The sequence below is a fragment of the Triturus cristatus genome, chromosome 10, assembly GCF_964204655.1.
Source record: "Triturus cristatus chromosome 10, aTriCri1.1, whole genome shotgun sequence".
In the NCBI taxonomy this organism is placed as follows: Eukaryota; Metazoa; Chordata; class Amphibia; order Caudata; family Salamandridae; genus Triturus; species Triturus cristatus.
Genome location: NC_140593.1, coordinates 861,514,166 through 861,537,525, shown reverse-complemented (window position 1 = coordinate 861,537,525; position 23,360 = coordinate 861,514,166). Strand labels below are relative to the sequence as shown.

At 43.4% G+C, this 23,360-nt stretch overlaps 1 protein-coding gene across 1 annotated transcript in view; it reads right to left on the bottom strand.

The window, feature by feature from the left end:
- KCNH2 (potassium voltage-gated channel subfamily H member 2) overlaps nt 1-23,360 on the bottom strand; it is a 1,592,201-nt gene that overhangs the window by 314,386 nt on the left and 1,254,455 nt on the right. The window contains exon 6 of the mRNA XM_085628486.1: nt 13,166-13,591. Within this exon, the coding sequence (XP_085484612.1) occupies nt 13,166-13,591 (426 nt within the window). The remainder of the gene's footprint in view (nt 1-13,165; nt 13,592-23,360) is intronic.

Genomic DNA, 23,360 nt, shown 5'->3' with positions numbered 1-23,360 from the left:
TGAACAACCCTATTTGCGTTATTTTGCACATGTGATTGAGCTGCTATTTTTCATTGCCTATTTGCACATTGTTTTAGAATTTTGGTATTATGATGGGAATTCTCTCTGATGTCATCATAATTCTATTATGGTTTTTGTTGCACATTCTGCTAAAGCTGCTATTTGTTATTGCTCATTGAGATAATACCAATGTTTTGGGGAATATTCATATATGCGAATGATTCAGCAGTGGATAGGTTACCATCCTATTTTGCACTCGCATCCTATTTAATGACAGTTGCTGCTCTACTGTTGCTGTTCTACTGTTGAACATTACTAATGGCACTTGCCCCTTGTTTTCTTCCGCATTGGTTCCTACTCGATAATGAGTATCTCAATCATGGTTGTTGCATATAGATATATTGTTAGCCATTTCTATGCTCATTGGCATATTTGCAGCACAACTATTTGCACTTGTATATAGGTGAGGTCTATCTGCATTGCTCGTAATTAGCATTTGTGGTTTGTTTACAACAAAGGACACATAGCATGTTAATTTCGTATTGTTACGATTTATTGGATGAATTTAGAATATGTCTATTTTACAAAAAGCTCATGTGTGTTTGCAGCGATAATTAATTGACACTACATGATTTTAGAGTAGAGTTTATATCTGACTTAATACTGATTGTAGTACAATCGGTAGTTTCAAGGCAATTTTAGCATTTTTGAAGTCTGTTGTCTAGATTCATGCACAAAGTAGTCACTTTCTAAAGGAATTAGTGCATGTGTTGTAATTTAGCTAAGGTTGTCCCTAAGCGCGTCATGTGATCAAGCTCACGGAAGCGAGCGAAACGCGTCAATGGCAGACACGATGTCCGATGAATATGCTGGATACTATAATGCCGAATAAATCTGCACTTGCATCGAATTCCTGTTTGTTCCTGATTCTTTGAGCGGATTATTGCTTCAAGAGGTCCTTGCCAGACTCTCCCCACCCGTGTTTGCATGTGGCGGGGCTGGAATAGTTTATATATAGTATATATATATATTACCTACTGGCAATCGCCAGTAGGTAGTTATAGTTAGGACTTTGTTTCTATTCAAAAAGCGTTTTTTCTTTTGACAATATCTTTGGCGCTGTTTGGCGAATCTTCGCGAGATTTTCAAAACTAATGGTTCACTCGGGTCAGCTCCTGTTGTGAAGGTTTTGGGGTGATTCGTCAAGCGTAGGCTGAGAAAAAAAGGAGGTCCCAAAACAAGTTTTCCCAATGTTAATTTCCATAGAAACTTTAGACAAAGCTACAGCTCGAAGTGCTGAACGGAATTACACCAAATTTGGCAAAAAGGTAGGTCTTGGACCAGAGAGTGTGCTTTTTTTAAATGGTGTAAATCCGTTCAGTAGTTGCTGAGAAATTAAAAAAAAAAAATGCACATATCTGAGCACCAAGGAGGATTTACGAACCTTCCCGAGCATGAGCTTCATTCTGATTGGCTGCCAACCCCCAAACCAGGCAGCCATCTTGTGACTCAGTAAAACCGAGTCACAAGACAGTAAAAAAAAAAGATTAAAAAACAAGAAAAGGGGCAGGGTAGGAATCCCCTAACCCCCTAGGCCTGCTCAGGGGGTCCCACAAAGACCCCCATGGCCAAAAAAGCATTTTTTTTAAACAATTGGCCGAATTTGTGCTGGGTGTGCAAATCTGGACAATAAATAAATTAAAAAATGAAGCGCTGGCTCCCGAGCTTCGTTTTCCTTGGCCCCCAGGTGGGCCAGGTCCCGGGGGCAATGTTGATAGCTCACACTGCCATATAAAGAGTAGGTTTGGTGCCTGAATGTTGCATGCCTCGAGTGAGACCACCTGATCCACCATTCTCACACGCAGGCTTACACATCCCACACGCAGACGCAAACTCAGGTACCACCCAACACGAGTATATACACAGCTGTCAACAGTGCACACATGTCCCTGACATAAAACCATTGTGGGTGTTTTCTGTAGTATTCACAACTAATAGCAGCCGTACATCTAACCTACATTGAGACTGCAACCCGGGGCATTGCAAACCATTTCCAAAAATTAAAATAAACCGACGGACAAGTGACACGTAATATATATATATTGCCTCCAGCTATGTCTCCCAGAAAATGTAAGAAGCAGAACCAGATTAATGGCATCAAAAATAAACAAACCAATTACTACGAAATCAAGTTTCAGTTTCCGCGTTCTCCAGTCCAATGACGCGAACTGTAAACCAAGAACCGATCTGTCCTTTTCAAAAAGCAGCACACGGTAACACGAACAGGTGTGATCTTGAAATAAAGGAATCATGCTATAAGTTACATTCGAATTTGTCTTCCCAAGTCAGACTGCGCTGCAACTGACTTGACCCACTAGTGATCAATGCACGCACACTCACGCCCTCATGCACGGAGAACGCTTGTACTTTGCATTGTGTTTAGTGTCTGGGAGATGTGGATTGCTCGTCTGCTGTAAAACATCTGCCGTTTCCTACTCAAACACTGGTTTTATTCAAATCACGTTATTGCATATTTCCTAAAAATCACAGCTGGCCCTCAAAGCGGGCAGATGTCAGGCACCACCCCACCGAACACAAGTATCATCCCCATTGTGTGCGCAGGGTGGGATACACAGGATATATGCACCTCCTCCGTCACACCAGATGGTGCCAGCGCCTCATGTACAATTGTGTGCGCCTACCGCACGTGGGTAATGGGTGGCATCTCTCAAAGAAAAGTCAGTGACCATTTAGTGTCTCTGACCAACACTTTCAAGATGTAGCGCCTACATTAAAAAACAAGCATTGGCCTAGCCAATAGGTCTCGCTTTTGGGACCCTATAAGTATTTAGTTATGCAGCACAATATCCTTGGTGCAACAGCATCAGCTGTTGCATGGCTAAACACTTATAAGGTCCCAAAAGCGAGACCTATTGGCTATGCCAAGGCTTGTTGTATATGCCTCTAGAAGTTAACTTCCCTCCTAACCTCTTTTGTCTTGTTGTTCCCTCTTCACCCCTCCCCAGCTCATTAACACTGCTCTCACCTCTAGTCGGAGGCCTTTCAACTAAGACAAGAGTAGCCAATAGGTGACATTTCCTGCCCTGTACAACTTCTAATTAAACCCCTCTGAATACTGGCTCCAGCCAGCAGAGTGTGTTGATTGAGTCTACAGGATACTGCAGCTTTGGTAGACGTGGAGAAAGCAGAGCGTTTGCCTGCCTTGTTCATTTAAGAGCTCAGCTCTTGGGCCACATGAGCCCATTTCAGGAATAATTAGACCACCCCTTAATACGTTAAGGCTGGCCGCTGGGTCATGGACTAACGTCGCTTATTCCTGTGCACATACAAAAATCTGTTGGAAACGGACTCTGGTCAAACCTCCTTTACCCTGTACTTATTATATCAACTTCCAGCTCTCAGTGTAAACCAAGATCCTAACAATGCTTCAAAGTAGCCAATGAGTAGCTCCGAGCAGAAGGCTAGATGTGTCTCATCAGGATTGTTGCAATATAATGTACACCACTTCCACAAAAAACATCATCTTGATGACGGACTACGAGGAGTACAAAATCAGGTATCTAGGCCGAGCCTGAACTTGAAAATGTCGGCATACGTCAGAACTGGCTTAAAAGCACGCTGTTGGCACCTGGGAGAGCTCAGGATTAAATTCAAAGTCTTCTGTACAAGCCCAAGGTCATCTTGGACAATCCCAGGATACCTGTAGAGGCCGACCCCACTCCCCCATCCAATGCACCTGATACCTCCAATAAAAAGGTACTTTGAGAATCAGCTATTAATTTGAAGTGCAATAAGAGTGTGGTTTGGTTCTCTATTATACAGGGTTTGAGGCACTGGGAAATGTTTAACCCTTTTTCGAAAAAAGCCAAATCAGAAGTTTAAAAAAAATCATAAATCAAGACAAAAAAAAAGAAGATAGCCACATTGTTCAAATAAAACCTATTGATGTCCATGTCAAGGCGGAATGGCCGAATAATGTGGAGAAGGGAACCAGCATTTACCTTGGATAGAATAAACCTGCCACTCACAGACTACCGACACAAATTGCAGTCTCCTCATCACTAGCCACCTCACACAGCCCCACCATCTCCAACCACAAACCGATCTACAACTAACCATGCCTAAAAAGGGCCACAAGGTAATCTGCTTGTTACTATAAAAGACAACTGAAATACACACAACATTTGCAAAACCATTTCTTCCAGGAGATCAAAACTGACCGATGACTAAAGCATACGTAACAAACCCCTTCTTCAAGGAGATGTAAACTGACTTTTGACTAAAGCACACGTAACTAAACCATTTCTTTCTTTCAGAAGACCAAACCAACCGATGACTAAAACACATGTAAAAAAACTATTTCTTCCAGGAGATCAAAACTGACGGATGACTAAAACACATTTTACAAACCTCCTTCTTCCAGGAGATCTAAACTGACAAAACCACTTCTTCCAGGAGAGCCAAACTGACCGACGAGTAAAACACATGTAATAAGGGGTATATGGCTTGCAAGCTTTTACCTAACATGCTCACAATGTGTCTAGTTTTAATGAGTTTGAAAGTTTTAAGTAAAAAAGAAATTACATTATTGAGTTATGTCACCAGGCGTCCTGGGATCTTTGGGAAGGGAGGGTGTAGCGGGGATTCATATGAAAGGCTTATCCCCCTGCCCTGGATCTCGGCGGATGAAGCCTCCATCATTGTTCAGCTTTTTTATCCTTCATAAGCACATCTAACATTGACGTCTTCTCACAACTCATCAGAGACCCTCCCGCCTTCCCTGCAGTCATCAGGGAATGTCTGACAGTCACAGCCGGCCACTGGGAAGCACGAGTCTATGACCCTCTCACTGCCTGATAGTGGACTATAAGACCCTGCATCCCTTTTACCAAAAAGTATCGACTGAAGCAACCTGCTACCCTCGCCCCAGGTAACATGCAACATCCTCCAATTGCACCCTGCCACAGTCTCACCAAGACAAAGTCGAATATATTACCTTGTCACCAACCCAGCCAGGACAGGGCACCTCACAGTAACAACCCGACACTCACTCAGCGGGAGGAATTGGGTAAATACCAACCTGCCACACTCTTACCAAGAGGCACCGAGCAACGCCAAGCTCCCACCCTCTCATTTAAAGCAATTGGGCAATACCAACTTGCTACCCTCTTCCAGAACCAACAGGAGTCATCTGGAATTAGCACCACACCGCCCTCATGTCAAAAGGTATTGAGCAGTCAATGCCTGCCACCCTATCACTAACATTGTGTGCGACTTGCAGCATCCGTAGAGATCTCGCCGGCTAACAAGCAGCCACTATGGCTTTTGGGCACAAAATAACAAAGAAAAACTATACCCTGATAGGGTTTGTGACAAAAGGCAGTATGATGCACATCTGCCCTGGAGGAAATAAGTATTACGAAACCGAAGAAATCCTTGATCTTTTCGCCGAGGGCAAATTAGTTTGTGTTCTTGTGCTAAAAGTGCATTTATGTAGCGCATTCACAAAATGTGTACCGCTGAGAGCTAAAGCAACATATACACACTTTACTCTCCCGTTACGTACACGTGAGTGCAGCTGCACTATTTCTGCAGATGTACGGATCAGCAATCATGCCCTCAAGAAAAACACCGATTTTGACAGCCCCTTAACAACCAGTGCACTCACTGGTTATGGCCGCGCGCTCCCAAATTAGAACCCTGATTTGCTATTAAAAGGAATAGCTTACAAATTGCTTAACAGCGCCAAAAAACTAGACCCTAATGACTAATTGTGCTTTGAGTCTGGAAAGGTTTTGTCAGCTCTTTAAGCCAAACGGATGCAGGAGGGCAGCGCTATTTACTAGGTTAGGCTATGTTTACTCAGAGCGTCTTTAACTAACAAGCGCGGCCGGGCTGAAAGTTGAAAGACGCGCTCTGTGGTGAGGGAGAGGGAGGGAGTTGAACAAGTGCGGCCGGGCTGAAGCATTGGCCGCGCGGCCGTGAAAGTGAAAGTAATCGCGAGCGATGCTGAGGAAGAGATAGGAGAGCCAGATGGCGGCTGCACGCGTGCACACGTGTGTAACCGCAAGTGCTAGGCCAGCCAAGGCTTGTGGTAACACTTTGAAAAGCCACTAACTAAATGTCTCGCAGAGCAGCGCATGCGCTGGCTCAGGTGAGACCTAAAAATGTATAGTGTACTCTGCACACACAGCACAAACGTGCCATCCATCGGATTCCAGTTCCAGACACTTAATCTCTTTGTATTTCACCCATATTCACTGTTAAATATTCACAAGCTCTTTCGTTACATCAAAAGTCGGAGACAAAATGCTGAGCGGCTCCGTGCTGCACACGAGAGGCCGGCCCTGCTCACCGAGGTCCCTTCCAAGGAGAGATGACTTGCAGACGGACTTTATCTAGCAGGGATGTCAGTGGATTCCATCGAATTATCATAGGACCCCCCTCCCCCGCCATTGCTAAAAGGGCATTTGCTATGTGCCCTTGCTCTATTTCTCTTTCTTTTTAAATCTGGGAATGAATGCCTGGGAAGGGTGCAGCTATTTTTCAGGTGTCCAAAATACAGGACACATGAAGAAAGTTTTATCGATGACATTTCCTTTTGCAGTGCTGAGATCATGTTTATAACACACGTACAGGATATCACAGGGCCAACATTGGGCCGTGTTTGTTAGCCATGTCCACCCACCTCCATGGAACTCATGGGCGGCAGTGAGGTGCCCACAGAAATACCATCCGTCCGATTTCAGAGCCTCCACTCAATTTGTACGCCTTCTGCACTACCACTGTACACGTCCCAGTGAAGCACAGGCAGCAGAGAGGCTTCCTGTACAGGATGCACTCTGAAGCGGCCGCACAGCCACACATTCAGCACCACGGTAAACATAGAGGGAACAGATGTAAACATTTCCAAAGTCCTCCTTGTTGAAGTACGTGATTGCGCCTTGTGCAGGGACTGAAAACATGCCTCTGTTTACAAGTCCAGGTCGGGCCCTCTGTCCTCCGGCTTGTGAAGCAGATGCTGAGCGGGGAGCTGACCCCTGGGCCGGGCACAGGAGTACCCCAGTGGCAGTGGCCCTGGATATAAGGCCCATGCGTCTGTGGGGATAGCAGTGCCTTTGGGGGTGAGTGTGCGTGCGTTTTTATACTAGAAGCAAACAAGCATACTCACACATTAAGATGCACACACGCAGGCCTGTGCGCTCACACACATGCACAAACATAAGGTCGGGCACAAACACAAACAGGCCAAGACTATTACACACACACACACTGCCGAACACATTCAGTCGCTCTCCATACTCATGCACACATCACACAATCACAGCCACTTGAGTACTTTCATATTCCAGTGTTTATGCCAGATATATACTCACCGGCGTGTTCATCTCTGAGTCTGTACCCATGCGTCTCAGTTCGTGTGGAAGCCTATATACCGATACGTGCACATACGAACGTGTCTATATACGTACAGATACAGATGAATATCCCGCTGTTTGTATATATTTGTAACTACAAAGGAGAGAGACAGGGAAAGGAGGGTATGGGCTGAGGGAAGGCAGGCAGGGGTAACAGGCAGCGAATGAGATCGATACAGACAGAGACATAGACAGAATAATGGGTACATGGACTGATAGAGAAGCAATTGTAAGGAAGGATGGATATATACATATATTTGCATATGTGGGTATATATACACACAATATATATATATATATATATATAGTAGATACATTACACATACACTACATATACACACACTATATGTGTGTGTGTGTATAAATATATATATATATTTTTTGTTTGTTTTGACAAAGGCGTGTAGCCGAAACACGTCTGTCGGGTGTTTGTTTTGTTTGTGGCAAATACATTTATCAAGATATACATCTCCCGTTGTGCGCCTCAATTACGGTCCGTGAGAGGGATCATCAAAGAGGAATATATATATATATATATATATATATATATATATATATATATATATATATATATATATATATATATATATATATATTCACTGAAAAAACCATAGGTTTCAGACATGTTATTGTTAGCGGAAATTTTACTGATAAAAAACCAATGAAATTCCCCCGTTATAGTTAGTGCAGGCAACTATATCTCACGCGACCGCAATCCTCTGCTGATGCTAATACTGTATTTAGACACTATTTGCCCATGTCTTCTTCCATAAATTTTTAGCTATACATATATTACAAATATTTTTTTTCATAAAGACACATATGTCATCAGCAGAAGATTGCGGTCGCGTGAGTTATAGTTGCCTGCACTAACTATAACGGGGGAATTTCATTGGTTTTTTATCAGTAAAATTTCCGCTAACTATAACATGTCTGAAACCTATGGTTTTTTCAGTGAATTTGCAAGGTTTTTTAAATGCTAATTCCTAACTATAACGTGTGTGAAACCTATGGTTTTTTCAGTGAATTTGTACGGTTTTTTAAATGCTAAGTTACTTTACGCCATTCGTGGCGTGCACGCCCACTTAACGCAGTTCGTTCCGTGCGCGCACGGTGCGCTTCGCGCACCGTGCGCGCACAGTGAGCACGCGGTGCGCTTCGCGCACCGCGCGCCCACTTTACGCAGTTAGTGCCGTACACGCAAGGTGGGCACGCAGTGCGCTACGCGCACCGCGTGCCCACGTTACGCACCGTGCGCACATGGAGGACATATTATGCGCTTCCTTGTGATAGGTAATCTGTTAAATTTAATTTGTAAGTGATGACAATAATATGCCATGCACAGAGAGTGTTTTTTTTTTTTTTATTAAAATTTGTAGCGTAAGCGCACCGTACGCGTACGGTAAGCGTAATCGGCGAAATTTTCAAAAAATAAAAATTTACCGTTTTTGGCCTTGAGGGATCTTTGAGGACTCAACTAACATGGCTATGTGCATGGGCGCTGTCTAAACAGCCCCTTTATATGTTTTTTGCCTTTGTTTACAGCCCCCCCCTCAGAGTGCGAGAGAGAAAATGGCGGCCGCCGCTTCCTGGTTTCGACCGATTCGAATGTTTACTTAGATGTAACAGCCAATCAGAATCGCGCTCGCGCACGCCACCGTACGCGTACGGTAAGCTTACGGTAAGCGTACCGTAAGCTGGCTCAGATATATATATTGATTTAAAGGCTATTTTCTCAGAATCTACTGAACAGATTTACACCAAACCTACAAAAGGCACTTCCTTGACCTAGGGACTACCTCTCTGCCAAATTTCTAGAAATTCTGTTCAGCCGTTCGGGCTGTAGCCCTGTCTAAAGGTCCTATGGAAAAATGCATGGGAAAAACGCGTTTTGGGACCCCCCTTTTATCTCAGCCCCCGCTTGACGAATCCCCCCGAGACTTTCAGGGTAGGAGCGGAGCGTAGCGCCCCACCTATTTTGAGAAATTCGCGAGGATTCGTCAACCGGCGCCAAAGTTATTCAAAATAGAATGTTGCGGATTTCCTATGGAAAAGGGGTCCTAACTATAACTACCTACTGGCGACCGCCAGTAGGTAATATATATATATATGTGTGTGTGCATATGTGGGTTTATATATTTATACACAATATATATATAGTAGATAAATTACATATACACTATATATACACACGCTATATGTGTGTGTGTGTATATATATATATATATATATTAATTGGAAAAACTAAAGGTTTCAGGGACGTTATAGTTAGAAATTAGCATTTTAAAAAAACCTAGAAATTCACTGAAAAAACCACAGGATTCAGGGACATTATAGTTAATTGGACATTTCACTCGTACAAAACCAGAGGAATTCAGCCGTTATAGTTAGTTGAGCTAACTATAACTCGCGCCCCCGCAATGCACTGCTGATGACATCACATATTACATCACTCATGACATGGTCAGTGACATCACTGATGATATCACTGATGACATCTCAATGACAGTTTCCTGTGTCATGCTGCATCATAGGGCTGCAAACACACCTCTGTGCTAGCCAACGCTGGAGGTTGAGCAATAGGGAGGGGAAGACAATACAACACAAAAACATATACCCAGCAAGAGATCACAAATGAAAAGGTGCAGAAATAGTAGTTAAAAATGGGCATGGGATATCCTCAATCCCAATTTTAATTTATGGATTCCTTGCCCAGATTAAAAAGGGTCAAATAGGGGACCAATGGATGGTGGTACGAAAGGATGTTATGAGTCTTCTACCCCTCCATTCTGCTATAATGTCGACATGTTTCAGCCAGAAATTAAAATCGCCTGCACACCACTGAAAAGGCATAGAGCTTTTAACAGTATGCATGAATACTTGCTTTTTATTACTTCGATTTGTAAAGCAGATGCTTTAGCCTTGGACAATTTGTGGCGTTTCCTATTCATGCCTGAGTACCTTTCTTTGCAGTTTGTAGGTATTAGCGTATTGCTTTTTTAAACCTAATCAATGTGGTCATTATGATCACAATGTAAATGTTGTAATAAACATTGCATGTTAAAAATAAAGATAATATACAAGAGCTATGCTATATTTTACTACTAAACAGGCAGCCACAAGTGCAGTTACCTTGCAGACAACAGGGTCAGGATTTGAATGGTGTAGCAAGTGCAGTAGCACCAGGCCCAAAAGTTTTCAGAACTCCTCTAAACACATAATATTGCTATATTTGACTACTATACAGGCAGCCACAATTGCAGTTATCTTTCAGTTAAAAGGGGCTTGATTTAAATGGTGCAGCAGATGCAGTGGCACTGGGACAAAGTCTCTAGGGACACCAACAAACGCAGAATATTGCTAAATTTTACTAATGCAGTCACAAGTGCAGTTATCTAGGGGGCACCAGGGCCATGATTTCAATGTTGCTGCATGTGCAGTGGCACCAGGCCAAAAGTTGTCAGAACTCCTCTAAACACCAAAAACTGCTATATTTAACTTCTAAATAAGCAGTCACAAGTGAAATTACCTAGCAGACGCTAGTGTCATGATGTCAATGGTGCAGCAGATGCAGTGGTAAAAGTTGTCAGAACTCTTCTAAACACATAAGATTGCTATTACATCAATTATTTCTATTATTTCCCTCTTACATTTCATTTTTCAATATATTGCCTTTTTGTACATAAACAAGTCATAAGACTGTAACAGACTTTCTGTAACGTATATTGTACAACTACTCAGCAAGGTACAACAAAAAACAGCTTTTTATTAACCACAGAGGTGAAACCTAATGCATTTATCAATGCTTGTTACTTGGTACGCGTGGGGTGATTAAGCGATTTGACCAGAATCTCAGGATGTTGAGCTGACGCTGAGACTGAAACCTAGTTCCCTAGCTACAAGGTCGTCAAGTCTGGCCATTGTGCCACATCCTCTCACCAATCGCCGCTATCTAACCTAGTGAGGTTGCAGACTCTTCACTACGGGACATAAGCTCTCAGAACAGACATACACAATCTTCTTTCCTGATGTTTAAGAATAACCTCCAAACCACCTGTTTGAAGAACCACCTCTGCCGTCTAGACAGCCTAGAGTTGAACAGTGACTAAAGGCATGCCTACCTACTCATAAATAACACTCTTACCATGTCAGAGGGTTCTGCGAGGTGGGCTAACATGCACAGCAAAGAAAAGAGAAAAAGAAGTTATGAAAATAGTGGAAACACAGAGGGAGGGCCAAAAGAAAAAAAAGTGAGAACGAGATAGAAACGCAAGAAAATAAATGCTGTATAAGAGGGAGGAAGGGAATGTGAAAGGAAATAAGGAAGAAAAGGTGAAAGGCATGATGAAAGGCTAAATAATTGAGTGGAAGGAAGGTTGAAAGAATAGATGGGATGGTTAAAGGATTAATGGAAGAGTGAAAGGACGGATAGGTGAAAGGGCGAACAATATAAGGATGAAGAATGGTCAGCTGAGGAAGACTGAAAGGATGGATGGATGAATGGAGGAGCGGGTAGATGAGAGGATGGGTGGATGGTTGGATGGATGGATGGGTGCGTGGATGGCTGGAGGGGTGGGTAGGTGGATGAATGGATGGGTGGGTGGATGGGTGGGTGGATGGATGGGTGGGTGGGTGGATGGGTGGATGGGTGGGTGGATGGATGGCTAGAGGGGTGTGTGGATGGATGGATGGGTGGGTGAATGGATGGAGGGGTGGGTGGGTGGGTGGGTGGATGAATGGATGGGGGATGGATGATAGATGGGGGGATGGATAGATAGATAGGTGGATGGATGGACCAGTTACAGGACCGATGAATAGTTGGGTAGAAAGAAGATGAAGTGGTGAAGGAAACTTTCCCAAGGAGGATCTGATTTGGCAGCATGCATGCACTGTGTGATTAGAGGTATGGTTCAAGTGGCCGTTATTTCAATTGTCTGGTTACTTCCTTGTGTTTTGCACTCTAGAAATGTCCTAACTGGAGCTAAATATCCTACAGCAACATCCCTGCTTACGTATTCAGCAACACTGTGATTTGGGCATAAAGGATCTGCCTAAGATTGAAAACTGAGCTATCCGACTAAGCTGATTTTTGAACTTATGACTCTCAAATCCACTCTCTGCAATTCCCACCATATTTGGTTTCACCCGGATATACTGCCTGTTTATACACTGCTCAAACATATAAACAACCATGTGCAGAAGTAGAATTGACAACTAGTGCCCAACATAACATCAAGCTTTACATTAACAGGGATTTTGAGCGAGTTTTCTATTCTGGTGTAGAGTTTGCTATGCATAAAAGCACGGACACAAAAGAAACTCAGGTTGGAAATGTTGCACATGCACGCATGCACACCTAAACACTGGTGAAAGATATCAATTAACTTTATCTAAGTAAAGGGCTTATATGTGTAGGCCATATTACTACCTGCATTGTACTTCAAAACCCAGCTCCTAGCAGGTTTTCAACAGACTAGTATCCAAGGAATACAAAACAAAGAATTTGTTTTCAGATGAATCAGAAAATAGAGTGAGACCTGGAATAGGGCAGCTTAAGTAACATTAAAGAGCCCATCAATTAAAGTTTTGTAACCAGGCAAGTGTTGGCAAAACCCAGCTTTGTAAAATATGGCTATCCATGGAGATCATGCATCGTGACAGCCATGAAGCAGTTAACACAAACAGACCAAACACAGAATGTGCATTAATAGCAAAACAGCACCTACCTCTTCTGATCCAGAACCAAAAATGAGAAGATCAAAAGGGATGGCAGCCACCATGTCGATAAGAAACCAGCCCTTGAAGTAGTGGATAGCGATCTTGCCAGGGTGGCTCACCACCTCCTCATTGGTGTTGACGTAGGTGGTTCGGAAATTTATGAGGATATCTATGATGAACATGATATCCACCATGAGGTCCACCACATTGAGGGGGTTGCAGGTATACCCACACTTCAAGTCCTCAATCTCCTCCACATGGTTCAGCAGGAACGCAGCTGAGTAAGGCGTGAAGATGGCAGTGTAGATGACCAGCAGAAGGATCAACCAGTCCCACACGGCTTTGAAGGGGCTGTAGTGGAGTATGGTCCATTTGTGGATACGAGGGGCTTGCAGCTTGTACTCGGGTAGGACGTCTGCTCCCAGTGATAACACCTGCAAGACACATAAGAACAGTCACTGCATTGCACTTCTGAATGGACCAGTCAGCAAGCTTTCGACTCAATTTTATGGAGTGGTTATTTTTAGGTTAGGCTGAATTAAGACCATTACTCTTTAGCTTGAGTCAGTAATGCATGAAGCATGCTTCAGTGTGCTGACAATAGCATCTATGACCAAATACATCCAAATGCAATCTTTTCATACCATAGCTTCACAAAACAGATGTCATGTTTTCGATTATTGTTCAAATGACTAAGGCATTTAGACCTAGGCAGTGCAAGTATTGATCCAAACTGTCACAGATTGTTGTTCTGGTAGTGTAACAGTACAATGTGCTGATTGCCTCAACGGAAACATTGTGGTTGTTGATGATGGATAAAAGAGTTTGATGCAAGTAGAGACCAAGGTACAAGCAGTTACCTACAGAATTAAATGGTGTGAACACAGCAGCCGTATAACTCCAGGGGTTGGTATAGTAAGGTACGGTAATAATCTATGACCTCACATACTACATCTCTCATGACACGTTGTATGACATAACAAATAACATCACTGAAATGGCATACTTGATGACAACAATGTGCATGGTGGGACTTGAGTTATACTTAATTCAGTTAACTATAACAGGTGAATATCAGTGGTTTTTAATAGTTTTACTTTAACTGACATTTTCACCTAACTATAACGTCAATTTAATCAAATGTTTTCCCATCGAGAATATGAATATATATATATATATATGATCAAGCCCACAGGTTGGGCGAAACGCGTCATGCCGCCATGCCGAAGCGTCTATTTGCTTGAGAAATAAACAAGAAAACCACGCACCTAACTTGGAGTCCGTGTCCCAATTTTTGCCTTTTGAACTGGAGGAAATAATAGTGGGAACTCTGGTGTTTGTTCATATATATATATATATATATATATATATATATATATATATATATATTACCTACTGGCGGTCGCCAGTAGGTAGTTATAGTTAGGACCACGTTTCCATAGGAAATCCGCAACATTCTATTTTGAATAACTTTGGCGCCGGTTGACGAATCCTCGCGAATTTTTCAAAATAGGTGGGGCGCTACGCTCCGCTCCTACCCTGAAAGTCTCGGGGGGATTCGTCAAGCGGGGGCTGAGATAAAAGGGGGGTCCCAAAACGCGTTTTTCCCATGCATTTTTCCATAGGACCTTTAGACACAGCTACAGCCCGAACGGCTGAACAGAATTACTTGAAATTTGGCAGAGAGGTAGTCCTCAGGTCAAGGAAGTGCCTTTTGTAGGTTTAGTGTAAATCTGTTCAGTAGATCCTGAGAAAATAGCATTTAAAAGCATATATATATGTGGGCGGAGCCTAACCACACATCTCATCCTGAGATCTGATTGGCTGTCAGCACTTCATCCAAGAAGTGTTGGCAGCCATCTTGGGACCAATATACATGATAGCACCTCATTAAAAAGCATTGCAGTTAATAGAAGGTTTTAAGACTTTAGTTACATTATAAATCATTTGTTGATGGTACCATACTCATTTTAGGAATTGTGGTATGTTCTAAGGTGATTTCACCATGTGAAAAAGCCTTTTGCTGGGATATCATGATTGAGAGAAAAATATTTTCTCATGCTTTTACCACAGAGGTTTGGAAGGTGATCTATAGGCTAAACTGAGAGCTTATTTTCTGTAAATTCACATTATCTTTCTCAGTCATGTGAGAATGAAGTCTGACATTCTCAGTAAAACATGTACATCCAACAAGGGCAGAGACTGTCAGTTGATTTCTTTGTGTTCTACTGCAGCTTCCCAGAGTGTTCCAAAGAACTACTAGAGCGCTAACAGTCCTACTTATGATAAACGTATGGCACACCTGAAGCCATCTTGCTTGGATTAAAGTGGTAACTCTTAAAACATTTAATTTAAAAAGGAACAAAATGAGGGGGTTCATTTTTCAATAAAAAGTATGATTAGTGCTGCAGAAAGAAAAATTAGGGCACATTTTGAGTGACTTCTCAAATCCTCTTCTATTTCATTAAAAAATTCTGACATGCAGACTGAAACATGCACTTTCAATACCAGCAGCAGTTTTCCCTGGTGAGCAGTAGCTTTACTACAGTGATCTAATGAGCAAAAAGAGTGCTAACATTCTGAATTTATGGCAAATGTGTGACACATCTGAATGCCTTCTTGATGGAATCAAAGTCAAAAACTGAAAGTATTTCCTACTGAGGAGACTGCAGTAAATGAGGAAATTAGGAAACTTCATAACAAATAAGTCTCCCAAGATGGCCACCAGAGACAAAAGAGCCCAAATGTAGCCCAAATATCACCCAGATGTAGCCCAAGTATAGCCCAATGACAGAATGTCCCAGAATGTTCTTAAAAACAACTAGAGCGCTTACTGTCTTCATTATGACAAAAGTATGGCACACCTGAAGCCATCTTGATTGGAATAAACTGGTAACACTTAAAACATTTAATTTAAAAAGGAACACAATGAGGAGGTTCATTTTGCCATAGAAATTATGATTAATGCTGAAGAAAGAAAATGAGGGCACATTTTGAGTGACTTCTCAAATCCTCTTCTATTTCATTAAAAAATTCTGACATGCAGACTGAAACATGCACTTTTAATACCAGGAGCAGACTTCCATGGTGCAGTAGTTTTACTACAGTGATCTAATGAGCAACTAGAGTGCTAACATTCAGAATTTATGGCAAATGTGTGACATATCTGAATACCTTCATGATGGAATCAAAGTAAAAAACTGAAAGCATTTCCTACTGAGGAGACTGCAGTACATGAGGAAATTAGGAAACTTCATAACAAATAAATCTCCCAAGATGGCCACCGGAGACAAAAGAGCCCAAATGTAGCCCAAAATCACCCAGATGTAGCCCAAATATAGCCCAATGACAGAAGTGTGCAAAACACTTATTATTTTGTGTTTTTGCAGTGTTATATAGTGCAGACTTGTCAGGTATTGGAGTGCTTTACATGAGCATTGGTTACATCACACAAGAACACATTCATTTTGGTTGTAGACATGGGGAGACTAAGTGATTTGACCAGAATCACAGAATGTCGAGCTGAAGCAGAAACTTCAACCTGGTTCCCCAGTTGCAAAGTCTGCAGTTCTGGAAGTAACACCACATCATCTCCCCTAAGTGCAACATTTAATCAAGTGGTCAACTGGATAAAAAAACATAAAGATAACAAATAATTTAAAAGTGCTTTGTCGCTATTTGAAAACTCAGAAAATATGTCCTTATTTTAGCCTTTTAGAGCACTAACCATAATTTTGATGCCAATAAGACCCTCTCATATATGTAATTTCTAAAGGAAATGCTCTAGGTATTACAGTTTTGATTACATCAAGATGATGTCAGGCGTTCCACACTTTTGTAATAAATATAGAATGTTAGCAATCTAGTTGTTCATTAGGATACTGTTGAGAGGCAGAGGCCAGGGGCACGGACTCTGAAAATTGAAGGCAGGTAGGAGGGTGCAAAGGCAACAATTTAACCACACTGAGCAGGCAGGAAGGGCCGTGGAAGCACAACAGACTATGGAGGGCAGTGGAAAGGGGGGCAGGGGCAACAAACCAACAATACAGGACTTGCAAGAGAGGCTGTTGGAGGCAAGATCTATTACGGGTCAAGGAAGCTAGGGGCGGTCCCCAGATCCCCGGGAGCCACCACAGAACTGAGCAGGAGAGTGAGTCAGGGACAAAAGGGGCACCTTAATTTGAGCCGGGGTGCCTAGGAACGCTTGCTCCAAAAATGAAGAAAACAGACATATGAGACATGGAATTGGAGGCAGAATACAATGGCAGTTTAATGAGAAGATGCAACTTCAAAGAAACCGCAGAATAGAGACATAAAGTACAAAATACAGAATCCAGATAATCATACAGCTGTCATGATATTCTCTGTATCTCAATTAATGTACTGACAGAGAGAGAGAGAAAACCCATCTATAAATGCATCATGAGAAACAAGTTACACCAAGGAAAATGTTACCTAGGAACACTCACGTTTACTCTTAGAGCAAGCATTCCTGCAATTACAATACAAAATCTTTTAAATGCAAAAGTAAAGAGAACAATGGTTAAACATAACATGACATTTCATATAGGTAAAATAGAATAAGATACTTCAAGCAAAGCAGAGCAAGACATTTTAAGCAAAGGAAGACAAGAGCTCCCAGCTCTTGGGGAAAACCTGCACTGCCTGTTAACCTACATACAGACGGCGAGGTAGTCCGTCGATATCTGTGGGTGCTCCCTTTTTATATCATTTTGTGGGCTCCTTTGCACGCTACATCTACCTACGTATGCTACCCAAAAGCTTCGTCTGCAGATTTTACCAGACATTTCGTCATTTACCCACTTAATGCTGACAATGGACTGGGTGAAAAGGTCAGTCTCTCAGGCCAATCGCTTATCGTAAGTTCCATAGAGCAAGCAGAAAATAATGGGTATTGTACGGGAATTCAATATATTCATGTATAAAATCTCCTCAGTTCTCCTAACTTGACGCTCTGCGGTTGCCACTTCCTTAAAAGCGGGAAACCTGCCCAGGAAGCAAGTACCAGTCCAGGATGCAGCCTACTGTATGTCGACAGCTTCAGGGGGATGTTGAACTTTGATACCGAGCACGGAGCACTCGGGTAGGGTGGGGGCTACTGGTTTGGAGCAGAAGGCCTCGCAGACCTGCCTTCAGACTGCTATACACTAAAATTGCAGAGCTATGGTCAATTTAACAAAGAGGCCTACATATTGAACAGAAGGGCCTACACAGGGGTTTTATACTGGCTGAGTGGTAAGGATGTCTCAGGATAATTATATAGCAACACAGGACCCGCTGGTCAATTTAATACGGCCTACAAATGCAGCTGGCAGGGCAAGGACAAGGGTCTCATACTTCAGGTGTGGACAGAACGGGCCAGGGGCCCCCTGTGATACAAAATCTACCCTCCTTCAAGCCTGTGGCAATGTAATAGACCATTGTGGGCAGAAGGAAGAGGCAATGGTAGTACAACCATACATGCCAACAGACCCGATTCAGCCAGGAAACGTCCAATGTTTTTAAGCTCAAAGGGGCTTTATTTGATCTGTCTCCTGTCTACAATATCCTCTTTTTCAATGTAACTCAAAGGGGAAAATCAATACCCCAGTTTTTTTTCAAAATCTCCCTCTTACCAAGTTCAAAATGTTCGCAAGTATGGTACATTGGATCATGGAAGGAAATGGGATAGGGACATGGACTTGGATAACAGAGGACAGGAGGGACATGCAGAGGTGCACCAAACTGACCCTGCAGGGCAGGCATCAGGGTTTGCAGCAGCACAATACACCACACAGGGCATGCAGGACGGGAGTGCAGCACAACAATCCATAGAAAGCAAGAGGGAGGGGACAGGACCATGCACATGGACAACAGAGAACAGAGGGGCAAGAGGCAATGGTAGCTAGCTGACCATAATGGACAGACAGGAGAGAAAGCTGCAGCATAACAGACCATAAAGGGCAGGAGGGACGGATCAGGGGCATTACAATGGAACAGACAAGCCAGGAGGGAGGGAGTAGGGCTGGGGGCAAGGGGGCAGGGCAGGAGCAGCAGATAGCCATGGAGGTCAGGCAGGATGGGCACTAGAAGCAAGACACACCATGAAGAGCAACAGTGAGACTGTGATGGCATACACACAGACCATGGAGGGAAGGTGGGAGGGGGTCAGGGGCAGCTAACTGACCACACAGGGAAGGTGGGAGGGGCCATGGCAGCACAGAAGACCATGCATGGCAAGTGGGAGGGTTAGTGGCAGCACAATAGCTATGATGGGCAAGAAGGAGGGTGGAGGGGCATGCACAAAGGACGATGGAGGATAGAAGGGAGGGTCAGGACCTGTGCACAGACAAGAAAGTTCAGGGGAAGGGACCTCACAACAGACCACACGGGGCAGGCAGGAGGAGCCGCTGCAGCACAACAGACCAGGGAGGGCAGAAGGGTGTGGCAGTACAATGGACCATGTAGGACAGGAGGAAGAGGATAGGGGCATGGCATGTGGACAGGCAGGGTGGAGGTGGCAGGGACAGGTTACAGTCATCTGACAATGCTAGGCAGGTGGGAGGGGAGTGGCAGCTCAACAGAACACTCAGAGTAGATAGGAGTGGCAGGTCCATGGGACATGGTGGGCAAAAAGGATGGAGCAGGGGCATGCACAAAGACATCGGAGGGCAGGGGGAAGGAGAATAGGGGCAGCAAGCTAAGCACAGAGTTTAAGCAGGAGGTCAATGATGGGGCATAGAATTGGGCAATGGAGGGCAGGAGGAGGGGACTGGTACATCATACTGAGGGCAGTGGCAGCACATCAGACCATGCATGGCAGGAGGGAGGAGGCTAGTCCATGGATTCACACAACAGAGGATAGGGAGGAAGGGGATGGGGCAGCAAGCTAACTGTTCAGAGAAGGCGGGTATTAGGAACTTTATTGTTTTTAAAACATTGTGTCTGTGCGAACTACTTAAAATATGAACAAGTATGCAGCATAATCTCACTTTTATTCAGGAAGAAGAGGACGTTTGTGACTGTGACTCCGGGCTCACTTGGCAGAAACACCCCCTGACCCTCCACCCCCTATCGCAAAATGTAATGCCCGTGAAAAGGGTAGGTGAACACAGTGTTATATAGAACATAGTCCTGAGAGCACGATTGAAAATGAAAACTAGATATAGTGTATGGTATAAACTATGCACCAAAAAGTGTGATATAAGATGAACCGGGCGTGAAATATAATATGCAAAACATTGTGCGCAATGACAGATTCATTGGAGAGCGCAAGATAGCACAGGCACTAGCGCGTGCTATGCGATATGCGCCTTGGAGTGTAATATGCACAGGGCAGTGTTGTGTAACCTAACTAGTCTCTAAAGTTGTAATATAAAATATGTGCTGGGGAGTGTAAGGTTGCATATGCACTGTGACAAAGATATGGATCCCAGATTGTAATATGTATGGCATAGCACTGTGCGTTATAACATAGGCATCGAGAAAGGCACGTTAGATGGGGCAATATAACCCGTGCGAAGACAAGTGTGGCATGACATATTCACGGGGTGGTGTTACAGTGCACATGGGCTAGAGAGTGTCATAGCATATGCATTAGCTAGTGGAATACAACACAGAGGTGTGTGGCACACGGCAGGCAATGGTGGGTGTAACACAGCATTGGGCTCTGTCAGGAGCGCGCTGTGACTCTCAAGTGATGTTCGTCCCCTTTCCAGAGAGTAAAATAAAAAGTATTACACATCCGGCAGTGGATGTGTGTTTTATTAACCGTGAGGGGGGTTTCTTGCATAGTTTTGGTCGAATTTTTGTCGAATCCCCTTTGAATGGCTTGGTGTGCATGTGTATTAAATGTGCCCGTCAATAGCTACCCATGTTTGTATAAATAAACGACAAGGGTGTCTACCGGGATTAGGCACGGTAGGGCATCAGACATGTCAGAGCTTCACTAGTGGTGTAAATACATTCCACGTGGATTCATTGCATGCATAGTCGCCTTTTAATGAATATCACACAAATCGTCATGGTGATAGGTACGTACGGTTTGTCCAGCATGTCCTAGGTGTGTCTATAAATATATATTTTTTAAAAATAATAAAAAACAGTGGCCGGCCCTGGGGATTGGGGTCAAAAAAATATAATTAGGAGACTGGCCCTGGGGGATGGGGTCATCAGGGCCAATAAATTAGAATAAGAAGGGGAACCAAACAGCCCCCCTTCTTAAAAAACTAAAATAAATAAAAGACTGGCATCGTGCCGGAGGCCATGCCCCCTCCGTGCAGCACTCTGCAAACGCGCCCCCAACAGGTATCTCCAGTATGCGCCAGGGAGCTGCGCTGCAGCCAGGTGTTCTGAGGCCAAGCCCCTTTTTACACCTCTCTGCAACGCAGCTCTGTGGCGCTTACTGGAGGTACCTAGTGGTCTAGTTTGACCCTAGGGACCCTTAGGATTCAAGGGGACTTAATCTCTCAACTTAGAACAGCCACAGGGCGCGTTTACACAGTGGTGAAGGGAGGGGACGGGGCCTGAGGTGACGTGTGCAAACACGCACTATGGCACGTTTTAAATTGGGGATATAATTTCCCTTCAATACTGAGGGCCCCTGGGGGCTAACTAGCCCACCAAGTGCTTCCAGTAAGCGCCACTGAGCTGCATTGCAGAGAGGTGGTCCAGGCCGTGCCACTTTTTACACCTCTCTGCAACGCAGCTCTGTGGCACTTACTGGAGGTACCTAGTGGGCTAGTTGGACCCTAGGGACCCTCAGGATTCAAATGAACTTAATCTCCCAACTAAAAATGGACACAGGGCGTGTTTACACAGTGGTGAAGGGAGGGGACGGGGCCTGAGTTAACGTGTGCAAAAACGCCCTGTGGCCAGTTTTAAGAGGTAGTTTTAATCCCCATGCCCTCTTATATACTAGGGGCTTACAGAGGAGGTCATGCTAATCACAGGGGGACCCCAACGCATAATGTTCCCTAGTGTATGTAGGTGTTTTCACTGTATTCTAAGTGTCTTTTAACATAGCACTGGCTCTAGGACTGGTTAGTCAGGCTCAGTTACCACCAGTATCCGTCTGAAAAAGTTGAGGGTACAGGATGATTTTGCAACAAGGCTTCTTTCTGCTCTTCTTTTTGTTCTTTCTGCACGTTATCCTTCTTCCTGCACTTATCTTCGTATTTGAGGACTTCTGTTGCTTCTTTCTGCACTTCTTTTGTTTCTTTCTGTGCATTTTTTCTTCTTTCTTCACATGTCCTATCTCTGTAGGCATAGTTAGAAATTAGCATTTAAAAAACCTTTGAAATTCACAGAAAAAAACATAGGTTTCAGGCACGTTATAGTTAGGAATTAGCATTTAAAAAACCTCAGAAATTCACTGAAAAAACCATAGGTTTCAGGGGTGTTATAGTTAGCTGGACTTTTCACTTGTACAAAACCATTGAAATTCCCCCGTTATAGTTAGTTCAGCTAACTATAACTCGGGCGCCCGCAATGCACTGCTGATGACGTCACATATTACATCACTCATGACATGGTCAGTGACATCACTCATGACATCACTGATGACATCTCAAATGACATCACTGATGACATCACTGATGACATCATCCTTGTGATAGAGTGGCAGACCTCCTCTCTCCCTAATATAACCTTTGATACACACATTCAAAAATAGAGACTCAAATTTTCAAAACAATGGACATACCAATACCAGTTACAACAACCTCTTCAGTAATTCTAAGATCCACATACACATACACTCATTCACCAACAGTCCTATACAGTCACTCATACATGTACTCACTCATCATATGTACTCATACACCTATACATCCTGTTACACAATGCCACTCATCCATAGAGTTACTCACACACATAGTCACTCATGCTAATAAAGAATCAAACATACATTTACTTGCATATACAGTTATACACACACCACCATACTTACTTCTACGGAAACTTACACATACTTAGTCTTTTAAACAATCACTTATAGAAACACATACTTATTCATACAGGAACTCTTTCAATCTCTCACTCTCACATATACTCACATATATACACCAATAGTCACATATACTAGTTTAAAACATATGTAGTTACTCATAAAGACACTATTGAGACAGTCATTCACTCACTAACACACCCATACACACACTCATCCACCCATACAGTCCTGCACACATGCTGTGTTCAACACAT